General features: G+C 40.8%; 1 protein-coding gene across 1 annotated transcript in view; it reads right to left on the bottom strand.

Moving 5' to 3' along the window:
- The window catches only part of TENM1 (teneurin transmembrane protein 1), a 1,826,288-nt gene that overhangs the window by 656,434 nt on the left and 1,156,367 nt on the right, over positions 1-13,487 (bottom strand). The window contains exons 15-16 of the mRNA XM_078688755.1: positions 10,367-10,390; positions 7,856-8,002 (exon numbers count right to left, since the gene is read on the bottom strand). Of these exons, the coding sequence (XP_078544881.1) occupies positions 7,856-8,002; positions 10,367-10,390 (171 nt within the window). The remainder of the gene's footprint in view (positions 1-7,855; positions 8,003-10,366; positions 10,391-13,487) is intronic.

Below are 13,487 nucleotides of genomic sequence, written 5' to 3' on the forward strand. Positions count from 1 at the left end.
TTAAGAGCTTAGATGTTTATGTGCAAAAAGTCATCAGCTCCTTTACATAATATGCGAAAATGAGATTGAAAACATGTGGATATAGATTAGAAGAAAACGAAAAATAATGCGGACCTAGGACTGTGCACCCTATTTAAAAATTTAATTCCTAAAAGTCATAGATTACTCAATTTGGAAAAGTAGTACTACGTTTTGGATTAAAAATCTTATTTTTCATTTGATTCACAAACCTTTGAGTTAAAATCCAACAACACCAATCAAATTAATGGAATACTCCAGTAAGCGACATTTGTCCATGCATATTTGAATCGAGTTGAAAGGTTTCCATGTGATGTGATTTTATTTAATTGGACTGGAAAACATTTTTGTCTATGGAGAAAGTCCTCTGCCTTTCCCAATACCGTAAAAAAAGAGGGTGTTCCCACTCCATTTGTGCCCCAAAAGCACTCCTATTCTTGCAAATGTGCAGTATAGATTTGGAAATTACCTTAAAAAGGTATGTGTACACCTCCAACAAATTTACAAACTCATAGCCCAAATGTACGAAACTTCCCATTTGCATTTCTTAAATAGCGACTCAGTAGGAATCGCTACTTAGGAAATGCAAACAGATATGTACAAAATTTGCGATTCTCTCATTGAGATGCCTACTAAGAAGTAGTCTCTATTAGAGAATAAAAAATAAAAAATGTCATTGCCATTGGGCAAAATAGGCAATCTCAATTTAGGAAGTGCAAAGCCAAGGGTGTCCCTTGGCTTAAGGCCCGCCTAGATGCAACCCGAATTTCCTAGTGTACATGTAAGAGGACATATTACCTAAGGGCATATGTGCGCTTCATGTCACAATAAAAAATGCATTTTAATGCATTTTTTTTATTTTGCACATGGTTACCATCGACTTGTAGTCGATGGTAACAGCATACCCTAACTGCCCAATTTGCATTTAGGAAATGCTTTGTGCATGTGCTTTAGGAATCCCTATTTGCAATTCCTAAATCACTGTCACAATTTGCGATTTCTACCGTGTGGTAATCACTAATTCGACCACGATTTGGCCTTTGTACACCTGGAAAGGCAATTTAGCATTCCTTAATGCCCCGAAATAGTATATCGGACCATTAAGAGATGCTAAACCCATCGTACATCGGGCCCTATGTGTGTTCGTCAGTCTTTGCATGTTGACTCACTTGATGAAGTCCACTACTTCGATCCGTACCTTAATCTTGAATATACGGCACTTTTGGCATACTGGTGGCATTCGCCTTTGGTAAGTACATTTTCCCAATACATGGTGGAATCCTGAATTGTTAACCGAGATTGGGATATGTTTGGAAAGTATTTTTTTGTGGATGCACTGGAAGTTTGGCATGTGAAATGCTTAGTGAATTAGTTCTAAGGGATGATTGTTTGCTGCACGTGCTAGCCACCCACTGGGCACCTTTAGACATGCATGGAGTTAGAAAATACACATTTTTCCCAGGCGGGCACCCTCTCCCACACACATTACCAATCTAGTCCTATTAAGATTTAAGCTGATTTTCTTTCTGCTTTCAAGTCACACTTAAAAAGTGATTGTGAATCAGGACCTACATGTATTCTTTCCGGGTTTTTAGAGACAAGAGACCAAGCATCACTTAGGGCAATCATGCTTGGTCCAATCAGAATACATTTCTTTGCTTTATTGTGATTGCAGGGCAGATGAGACAAGCGTGCCGTTTCCTAGCAACGCCTCATAGACAAAAGCAAACGCTTACTTGAAACAATGAGAGTCTTGGCTGAATGGCCAATATGCGATGTATTTTTTTTTTTACATTCAGTCCATTTTCAGTTAATGGTATACTCATTTACAAACAACTGTAGAGCGCATTCCTGCACTCTTAAGTAGTATACAATGCAGCTCATTTTGCAGACACACCACAACAGTGCCACTTACACATATGTTCAATTCACAACCTGCAAAAGGTTAGTGGGCTGTTTATAAACATGTTTATTTTTTAATGTATGCTGTTCTAACAGTATTCATTCTTCATCTATTTATTCTGAATTTTACGTGGTTGTCTGCTCCTGAGTTTAAAGAATAGGCATTCTAAAGTTATGTTTCAACACACAAGGCTGGCTACAAATAGCATATGTCGTAAGAGAAAATGGGTAACCCAATATACCCTTGTAGGCTTGGGCAGTGAACAATTGAAGTAAAGGGTAGCTACAAGGGATTTAGTTTATCTATTGACTTGTGATCGATTTGTGAGTTAGTTAACAAAAATCTAACTCTAGTGTATCCATAAGATAACGACAAAACTTTTCTATGGTAAAAACAATGAATAATAAATAAAGACAGAGTAAGGGAAAAAGCACACGGAAGAGTAATTTTATCTGAAAAATATTGTATTCAATCAATCAACAAATGAATAGATGTACGGGGATATAGTGGACAAATCAAATAAAAGCGAAAAATGTTATGGACAGAAGTATATACAAATCAACAAAGTCAGTTCATTACAGTTCATCGGCTCCTGTAAATTATAGGCAATAACCAAGTCAAACACTGTACGATGGTTAGTTCTTGGTGCAGATAAATTGCGTATTGAGGTGATGAAAAGGTCGACGTTTCGGTCTTGGTTGCAGGTGTCTAAAAGACCATCATCAGGACAGAAATGTTTTGCAATGAGTGCCCCTCTGTGATATGGTGAAAGATACTCGAATGGATGTCTCACTGAGGATGGATCACAATACCACTTTAATCTGTGGCATACAATGCCAAGATGCAAAGTTGAAATCTGTGACCAGCAAAATTGTCAGGTCAGACGAAGGCGCAATCTATAATTCAGCAAGTGCTTGTACGATGCAGCGTGTTCCGTGTGAGAGCTCGGTAACATCGGTCCGCTGGAAATTGGGCCCCTAGACAATTAAAAATGGCCGATCCCGGGTGGCTTCAAACTAGAAAGGGCAAAAGCCTGACTTTTTAAAAACATCTTTTGTCACTTATTCAGTACTAGTATTGCACTGTTCTTGCCCCAATGGGGTAATGGACTAGGGGGACAGGGTATAGGTACCCAAACACGCGATTGAAATCTGGGACATGGTGACCTTCACATCACCTTATCTGGAATTTCTTACAGAGACCTGGCTAAAACCTACCACTTCTCCTTCCATTGCGATCGCACTTCCAAATAATCACTGCATATTGTGATTTGATAGGGAAGGAAGAATGGGTGGGGGAATAGCAATTATTTGTAAAGACTCTTTAAAAATCTCCCTCATAGAGACCCTCTGAGGATTGGGCTGAAATATGTCTCTTTAAGGTGAAACTCTCTCCTAAGGTCATTTGAAAAGGAGCCCTTGTTTATCGCCCCCTGGTCCTACTGGAGACTTCAGTCACAAACTCATTGAACTTATTTCTACTCTTGCTGGCATCAAAAAGCTTTATTTTACTAGGGGGCTTCAATGTACATAGTGAAGACCCCTTAAATAGAGAGGCATTGCAAATCATCACCATCCTGTCCATACTAGGTCCTAAAAAATTGCCAAAGATCCCACCCATACTGCCGGCCAAACCTTGCATTTGATTTTTACTAATTCTCCCCTTGTGTCCTGTAAGCCACCTTTTCCGCTCCTGTAGACAGATCGTTCACTGATCAAACTTCGAATCGCCTTGGCTTGTGGAACTGAACATTAAAAAAATAAACCTAAGCCAAATTGCTGGAGACAATGGTGTGGTCACACCTGATGCTTTCACCAAAGAATGTACTACTACAATCATAGGGGAGGCTGTAGAGGTGGAGGAGGCACTAGCGGATAACCATGCATCTTTAAAACAGCTATTAACAATCTATCCCCTATGAAAAACTAACTTTCATCTAATTTGTGCTGGGAAAAAGCCTGGTGCAAAAAACTGGAGAGACTATGGCGACAAGCCCATAACTTCTCTGATAGAGAGGTTTGTAAAAAAAACTTAGCACAGTACCATGGCAATATTAGGAAAGCAAGCAAAGTACATATTTCACTGCAACTTGGACAGGCTGGGAACTCCTCCAAAGTGCTATATAAAGTCCACAATTGTTTCATCAATCCACAGGCTTGCTCAACAGATACCCTACCTTCACAAGCTTTTATGCGATGCCATTGCAAACCACTCTGAAGACAAAAGTCAATCTGAACTATAACAACTTTCCTAGCCCAGTTAACCTAACAAGCTCTGAATCCATACGCCCCCTTTCTAAGGCCTCAAAGACCTGCACCCTAGAGAATTTGATACTTCTCAGGCCAAATTCCGTCTGTAAAGCCTTGGAAGCAGCGAAATCAGGGTATCCACTAGACATTGTTCCAGCTAAGATAGTAGCAACTCTTTCTAATCAGCTTGCCCTGGCCATCTGTTTGTTACTAAATCTTTTGATAAACCTGGATAAGATCCAGTTAGACTGGAAAGCTGCTTAGGTCACTCCTATTCGTAAAAAGACAAATCTTCCAGCATCAGACCAGTCAAATTATGTGTGGCTCACTGGTTAGAGGCGGCAGACCCGGGAGCAGAAGTCGGCCTGGGACCAGGGTTCAATTCCCGACGCGGCAGGGTCGTGGACCAGGGTCAGCGGACTCGACAATTCTTGCCTCGGTGCCTACTCTAACCTGGGGTCCCACTCAGCAACTCTGGGCATTAGCTTGCCTAATCTCCACAACGGCCCCATCAACGCTGGGGATGCCTGGCTCCACCTTGGGGATTCCCAGTAGGGACCGTCCCACAGGGAAAGCCAGGACGGGTTCCCCAGCGGTATACAGCGCCGGGACGCCCCTTTGCTGGGGCAGCTGTGCGCTTTACAAGTATACGACATTTAACATTTAACATTTCAGTTCTCTCCTTGATGAGAAAACTATTTGAAGGACAAATTAATAGACAACCTACGGAGTTTCTTGAGTTCAATAGGATCCTAAACTTTTCCCAATCCGGGTTCAGACCCATGCACAGCACTGAAACTGCTCTTATAGCAGTCACAGACTCTATCAGATGTTCTCAGGATGAAAACCAGTCTGCACCGTTAGTGCTGCTTGAATTATCAGCAGCTTTTGATACGGTATCTCATCACAGAATGCTCCAGAGACTGGAGGAGATAGACATCCATGGCACAGCTCTACATAGTTTGAGTTTCCTATCTTATTAAACCCAGACCATCAATCTGGGTCCATACAGATCTTGCACCATAGAACTCAACAAGGGGGTGCCTCTGGACTCATGTCTTAGCCCCACACTATTTAACAAAAATGTAGCCTCCCTTGCATAAATCATCAGAGCTTACAGATTTACACCTCTTTCATATGCAGACAGTACTCAACTCCTAATTTCCTTTGAAAGAGACCCTTCCCACTATGAAAGCACGCTTTGCAGACGGGATGATAGCCATCTCGGCTTGGATGGCTGAGAATATTCTTCAGCTAAACGACAGCCAAATGGAGATCATGCTCTACGGTAGAGCTCAATTGCTCTGGTCCCTTGACTGGTGGCCTACGGATTTGGGTGCTGTACCTACCCCCAAATTCTCAATAAAAAACAGGGTATTTGCTTGGACCAGACTCCTACTATGAAAGATCAGGTTGTGGCTACCACTGGCACCTGCCTGCATACGATGAGTCTGTTGCGTAGGGTCTTTCCTGTACTCCCACTTTTAGGGTGCAAAACCTTAGTCCCGGCTTTGGTGATCATTTGCCTGGACTAATGTAATGCTGTCCTTGCCACCGTAAATGAGTCTCTACTTTCAAGATCTGTTGTATTGTACATAAATCTCTAAACAGCAAGGAACCCAAATATCTGGGGGAGAAACTCATTCCTTACCTGTCAGGCAGACCTTTAAGATTGATGGGCAAGTCATTTCTTACTGTGCCCGAATCAGGAAAACTAATTCCGAGGAAGACCTTTCTCCTACCTGGCCTCTTGCTACTGGAATAAACTTCCTACTCACATACAGAAGTGCACTGATTACCTTCTATTCAGAAAAATTCTTAAAACCAAGCCATTCCAACACTAATGCTACCTCGCTCATTTGTCTCCGCTGCGCTGAGATACCTCTCGGAGGGTGATTTATGCGTGTTATGAGTTAATTTTAAATACTCGGACGCTGAGTGTCGGTGTTCTTAAATGGCTGATGTTGTTGATTTGTGTCTTTATTTGTACATACATTTCACAATATCACCAGTTTACCGTCCTCCACCCCTAGTCTGCACAAACCCTCTACTGCAGCGGCAGCAAAGTCTCAAAGGACACATGGATCATGGCCCTCAACACCACACACCCCATGTTTCCAACAACCTAGAACAGAACGTCAGAAACTTCAAGAATTGGAACACCACCTGTGCTGATAGTGTTGCTCCCAACAACAAGAACACCCACAGAAGGCCCACTAAACAGGCTAGCTGGTACACTGGAGACCTTAAAACAACCAAACAACACTGTAAGTAGTTAGGAAGGAGATTGTGAACCAGCAAGGACACAATCAATAAGACCACCTTCAAGACAGTCCTTAACCTCTACCACAGTTGAGAGAATCGAAGAAAAAGGTTTTAACCTCGAGCATTGACTCAAGCTCCACTAACTACAAATAACTCTACAACATCGTCAAGGAATTCTCCAATCCCCCATCTGCAACAAACAACATTAACTCCTCACAAGAAATCTGTGACAACCTTGCAAAATTTTCCACAAGAAAATCACCAACATCCATAGAAACTTCAAACCCCAGCACAGCGCCACTGACTTCTTCAAGTAAAACATCAACCCCACCACCACCACAGACATCCAACTAACCGAATTGAGCCAGCTCACCCCACAATATCTCGTCTCCATAGGAACTCGGTCCACTCAGGGGCATAACCGACCCATGTTCTCACATCTTCAACCTAGGTGAAGCCAGAATCAGCCACGTACTCACCATCTTGTTCAACACCTCAACTGCATGGCCACCTTCCCCGAAGACCAGAAACAATGACCTACTAAAGAACCTATTAGGTGGCCCCAGCAAATTCAACAAATACCGACCAATCTACCTGCTCCTGCTCCCGGCCAAAGTACTAGAAAAAAGCCATCAACTAACAGCTCTCCTCACATCTTGAACTGAACCTCCAACTCAACTCCTCCCAATCCGAATTCCGCAACAACCACAGCATCGAGACAGACCACATTGTGGCAAGAGATGACACCTGAACCCTACTTGACCAATTAGCTCTGATCTGCCTTGACCTCTTGGAAGCCTTCAATACAGTTTTCCACCACACTATCATGACAAAGCTGCACAAAATAGGCATCTTCTTTCCTCAACAGAAGAATGCAAAAATTCCACATTGTCCCTTTACCTCCGAACCCAAAGAAATCATCTGTGAAATTTCCCAAGTACCCTTGCTCATCCCAACCCTCTTCAACATTTATATGACTCCTCTGGCCAGCATTTCCAAAACCTATGGATTCAACATCATATCCTATGCCGACGACACCTAATTAATCTTCTCCCTCTACATAGACACCACCGACCCCAAGAGCAACTTCCACAACTGGATTGACAGATGTCACCAACTGGATTAAGAACAACTACCTGAAGCTCAACACGGGCAAGACAGAGGTACTGGTTTTATGAAACAAAAGTTCCCCATGGTGGCCCTCAGATGTCAGACCTACTCCTATTTCCACTGACCACGCTAAGAACCTCGGCATCATTCTGGACAAATAGTAAATAAATGGTTTAGAATAATGAAGTTTGCCGTTCCCAGAAGTCAGGCGGCTAATTATTAGTTATCTGGTTTATAACAAATGAAAGTGTATGCTATAAAACATTGCTGTTCACTATATGTAGGAATAATTGAAATGTGAAGCACATACCACCATCATTATCAATGCCATCAGCACAAGCCATTTCCATGATAATGTTGCAGCCTGCTCCACTCCAGCCAGCTTGGCAAACACAATGCCATCCATTCTGATCAAGGGTGCATCTTCCATTACCATAACAAAGACCTGGGCATCCATCTAGAGAGAGGAAAGTAAGAAATTATTTTGTGATTGATGACCTAAAGCACATCCTTAATTACATTTTCAAAAAATAAGGAGGGATACTAAAGCTTAAATACCAGTAAGGAGGATTATATCATATGCATGAACATCTACAGTGCTGCTCTAATGTTGCTACCATTTACATATTTAGTCATTTAAATATTAAATTGGCACAGGTGGTAGAACACTGCATGGCATTATGAAACAGCAAAAACACACATATGGGAAATACTCGCACACAATGTAAAAAGTGTTGTTGTATGTCGGAATATCAAAAGCAATTATATAAAACGACTGATTTATACCTGATTTTCAATTTCCACTACAAACATATATTCAAATAACAATGTATACATAACTGTAGATGTGCTATACTTAATTCCAAATCTACTTACCGGGGAACAGCCTTTACGACGCGGCTTTTACACCGCATGCCGTTACAACGTGGTTTTTTCAACGCAAGTCGTTACCACGACTTGCGCTGGAGGGCGCTGCAGGACAAGGAATTTTTTAATTTACTATCCAACACCTTCCCTACTGTACGTAGGCTGGTGTTAGAATAGTAAATTAAAAAATTCCTAAGTCCGCACCCCTCCAACGCAAGTGGTGGTAACGACTTGCGTTGAAAAAACCGCGTTGTAACGGCACGTGGTGTAAAAGCACGCGTTGTAAAGCCGTACAACCCTACTTACCATGACAATATATTGGCAATTGAAATTGTGTAGTGGGTATAAGAGCAGGTCAATATTGTGATATAACCCCAAAACATTCAAAGATACAGATGTCTAGTTCTTCATTTAGACTGTTTGTTTCCTCAAAATAGTAAGGGGACATACGTGTTTATGTATTTGTTCTGAACAGTACCACACATTTTGGTGCATTGGCAATTAGCACAGCCCTTTTTTGAGGGTTGTGACCATCTCAAATAAGAATAGTTTTGCATAAAAGAGTATACTACATGTGGTTTATTTGATTATTAATTAATAAAACCAGGATGCGATGGAAATGGCATATATGGGGGATATAAATTATTTGTGTTGCTGCACATTACATGTGGTACTATTTGTTACACATATTTATAGGCTTAAGCACAGGAATATAGAACATGTTGCCCACAATCAAATATTTTTTGATGAGGAGCCCAAGTTTTTGGGTCAGAAGGCTAGATGTTTTATGGCACATCTTGTCTTTTATTGAATTGCTAATGTTCAGGCGGGTGTAGGTCAATGAAAGTCTACTTTCTTGACATTGAGCCCTTTCCCAACATTATGTAGGTCTTGTAGAGGATTTGCTTTGCGTTCAGTTGAGCATCATTTCACTGCTGGCAGCTACTTTGCATGGTGGGCCATAGGCTATGGTACAGAGTGAAAAGTTGGCCTGTTGTGCCCACTTTGATGAATAAGTGTCCAAAGGATAATCTAAAAAGTTTGATTGCAATCACAGTAAAAGCCCTGAAATACTCCAGAGTGTGGTACACTGTTCCCTGAGGCAATGCCATGTGTGCTTGAGGTGGTTGAATTGCATTGGGGATTATCATGGTATCTCTGGTTGGGGTTTGTGTGGTTGCTGGTTTCTGTTGATAACTGCAGCCCTTGAATCACCTGGCTTGATGAACAACGTTAGGTATGTAGTTCTTTGCTCCAAAAGGACACAATGTAGTGTTCAAAAACATTTGTTGGATGTTCCTCACCTTTCACGATATGTTACATACAGATAACATTCTTTGCTATCCTTTGTAGTTATTGAATTCATATTTTCTTAGTCACATATTTACGATATTATTGAAGCACATTACCTAAAAATAGGCGATTGTCTTACACGTGACTCCTACAGTGAGATGGTGGTAGCTCATTGTGTTGATAAGGCAGGTCCATAATCTTTATATCTGTCATTGAATCAAGATTCTATAAAGTATATTATATATATATTTACCATTTGATTAAAGCACGTGTGAATATTTTTATCAGTGGACAACATAACTTAATAGTTACACAAAACTGAAGGTAGGTTGTCTCCCTGGCTTAAAACTCAGATTCACTAAGCTAACCCTGACCGGCTCCAGTTTAATCTCAATTCCTGAGATTAATATTTTCTGAGGCAGTGTCAATTGTTTTCTTGCCTGTGAGCAGATAAATGAGAGTATTTATCCTGAATAGTGGGGCAATTTCCGGTCACAATCTCTCCATCATGCATGATTTTTTATTAAATACAGTTTAATTTATGAATGAACACAATTTTTATGTGATACAGCTCTGCCAAAGAACCGCAGCTAGACAATGAAATGTTGAACATAGACAACATTGCAGCTTTTTTTACTTCAATTATGATTTTAAAACATACCTCGGACTGCATCTAGGTAGTGAGCTGAAAGGAAACAAAAGAATAGTGAGAAGCACTGAATGTATGTACCTAAAATCACCATTTATTTATTGTCTTTACACGAGTACAGTAAACAAAATTCAGAAAATGAAGCACTGATAAACTGAGAACCTTTAATTACAAATATTATTGGTTCAATCATGAATTACTATGCAATATATAATGCATAGATTTAACATTTAGGATTTAGAAGCAGCTATACATTTGATTTGTGATATATAAATGATATGTCTTTTCTCCTATTAGGTTATCTGAAATAACGCATTCTTACAATCAGGATTGTTACACTTATGCAGTACAATTATCATTTGTTATCGAAATCTTACGAAATGTTATGTTTATTTTCGAGGCTATATAAATATTCACATTTACTACCTCTATCTATTTTTTTTATCCACATTGAAAATAAGATGAGGTTGATCAGATTTTCCAAACATTATTGCTGATTAGGCTACTAACATGGCTATAAAATAAACATGTTGTTAGGTTATTCGAGACTTTTATCTTAAAAAGTACTGCCTAGCAGATTTATTGTAAGATTTAACTTGCTGTGTAACCTGGACAAATATGTTAAAACTAAAAACATCTCTCCAAAAGGTATTTAAGTGAGGGCATAACCACACTATATAGTACCAATCAATCAATATTAAGAAAGAGACAAACGTGGGCACAAAACTGCATGTGGCACATTTACAAAACTTTTGGTAAGCAGTTGTGTGTTATTGTATATCAGTTGCAAATTACTCCTGAATTTCAAATCTAGATCCTTAGGGGGTTATTTATGAGAGCCTTGCGTCAAATTTGCACCACATAAAGTGGTACATGCATGACATAAGGCTCTGAATCATATTTATGAAGCCCCACAAAGCCACCCTACGTTTAGAAAGAGGAAAACTAAGCCTCTTAGGACTGTTTCAGCACAGGAAGGTGCCCCCTGCTGTACAAAAACAATCCTACATGCAATGAAGTCTGTCAAAACGACACCAGAGCGGGAGACACAACAGGAATACACCGCATTACATCAATACGGTGCATTCCTGCCCTTTCACATTGGCGTAGGACAGCGCAGCAAGGTGACTTACTGTCATGCCCTATGCCGAAATCTCGTAAATGTGGGCCTTAGTATTTTTCATCAGTAGTTGTGTCTTACTCCTAACTTAAGTGTGACGTGCTCATGTAGATCCAGGACTAAGGGCTATATGTATCATTGAAATTCGATTTCGCAAAGGCCGAAATTTGCAGAATTTCGGTCTTTGCGAATGCAAATTCGCAAAATGATATGTATGAAGGAAAATCCGGTGCAAAGTGAGGAATCGCAAAATTTGCGATTCCTTATTTTGCGATTGCATTTAAGGAATCGCAAATTTTGCGATTCCTTAAATGCAATGTAAGAAGCCAAAAAAATTCCTAAATGGCCTTAAGGAATCGCAAATTACCACCAACTTTTAGTTGGTGGTAAGTTGCGAATTCCTTGAAAAATGTTTTTCAAAGTGCCATGTGACGCACCCATAGCAATGAATGGGAAAGTATTCCTTAATTGCGAATTCGCAACTTGCGAATTCGCAATTAAGGAATATCAAGAAATCGCTAAAAAATTGCACATTTCTTGATACATACCAATTAGCGATTCTGAAATAGCGATTTCTTAAAAATCGCTATTACAGAATCGCTAATTGGTACCTTGATACATATGGCCCTAAGACCTGCTTATTCACAGACCTTATTCAGCATGTGTCTTTTCATAACATATACAAGTCACGGAAATTCACACGTAAGTCACACTTAGGTCTGAAATAAGCTTAAACTACTTGCAGATTATGCTTTTTGAATCATACCTGGGAAATTCTGAAATAATTGACACACTTAAGACACAATTACTAAACGAAAATATGTGTGTTAATCAGGCCTTAACTGTTTCCTTAAAATTAGCAAATTATCTATTTTGCAAATGCAATGTGTGCTCTGAATGTTTGCACATAACCATATAGAGTATACTCTAGAAAGAAAAATCGTTTTATAATAGCATCATTAACAGAAGGTGGAAGACATATGTATTTACTAAAACATTTAATTTCTTGATGCAGTTCCATCCAATACTGCACTGTATAACTTTGTCGCCTGAACATGGACCCTTTGGTCCCTTCACCACTGCACATACCCACAGTCAATCTGCACCTCATCAGTCATTAGCATCACCTTGAGAAGTAGGTTCATGCCTAACCCCCCTTCACAGGAACACACACCTGCATCTTCTATCTACACCTCACCAATCATAAGCATCAACTTGGGACATAGGTGCATACCATCCCCCATCACTGCTGCACACTCCCACACTGTCCGTCTACACATCACCAGTCACCAGCATCGCCATTGGATGTAGTTGCATGCCTAACCCACATCACTGCTGCACACACTCACACTGTCCATCTACACCTCACCAGTCATCAGCATTGCCTTTGGATGTAGTTGCATGCCTAACACCCATCACCGCTGCACACACCCACACTGTCCGTCTACACCTCACCAGTCATCAGCATTGCCTTTGGATGCAGTTGCATGCCTAACCCACATCACTGCTGCAGACACCCACACTGTCCATCTGCACCTCAACAGTTATCAGCATCGCTTTGGGATGTAGGTGCATACCATCCCCCATCACTTCTGGACACACTCACACTGTTCATCTACACCTCACAGTAATTATCATCGACTTCCGATGTAGTCGCATCCCTAATCCTCTTCACTGCTGCACTCAGCTACATTGTTCACCTACACATCACCAGTCATTAGCATCGCCTTTGGATCTAGTTGCATGCCTAACCCCCAGCACCGCTGCACACACCCACACTTTCCATCGACACATCACTAGTCATCATCATCACCTTTGGATGTAGTCGCATGCCTAACCCCCATCACTGCTGCAGACACCCACGCTGTCCATCTAAACCTTACCAGTCAGTCGCATCGCCTTTGGATGTGGTTGCATGCCAAACCCTTTCACCGCCACACACACCCACACTTTCCATCTACATCTCACCAGTCATTAGCAATGCCTTTGGATGTAGTCGCATGCCTAACCCTC

The sequence above is a fragment of the Lissotriton helveticus genome, chromosome 4_1, assembly GCF_964261635.1.
Source record: "Lissotriton helveticus chromosome 4_1, aLisHel1.1, whole genome shotgun sequence".
NCBI lineage: Eukaryota > Metazoa > Chordata > Amphibia > Caudata > Salamandridae > Lissotriton > Lissotriton helveticus.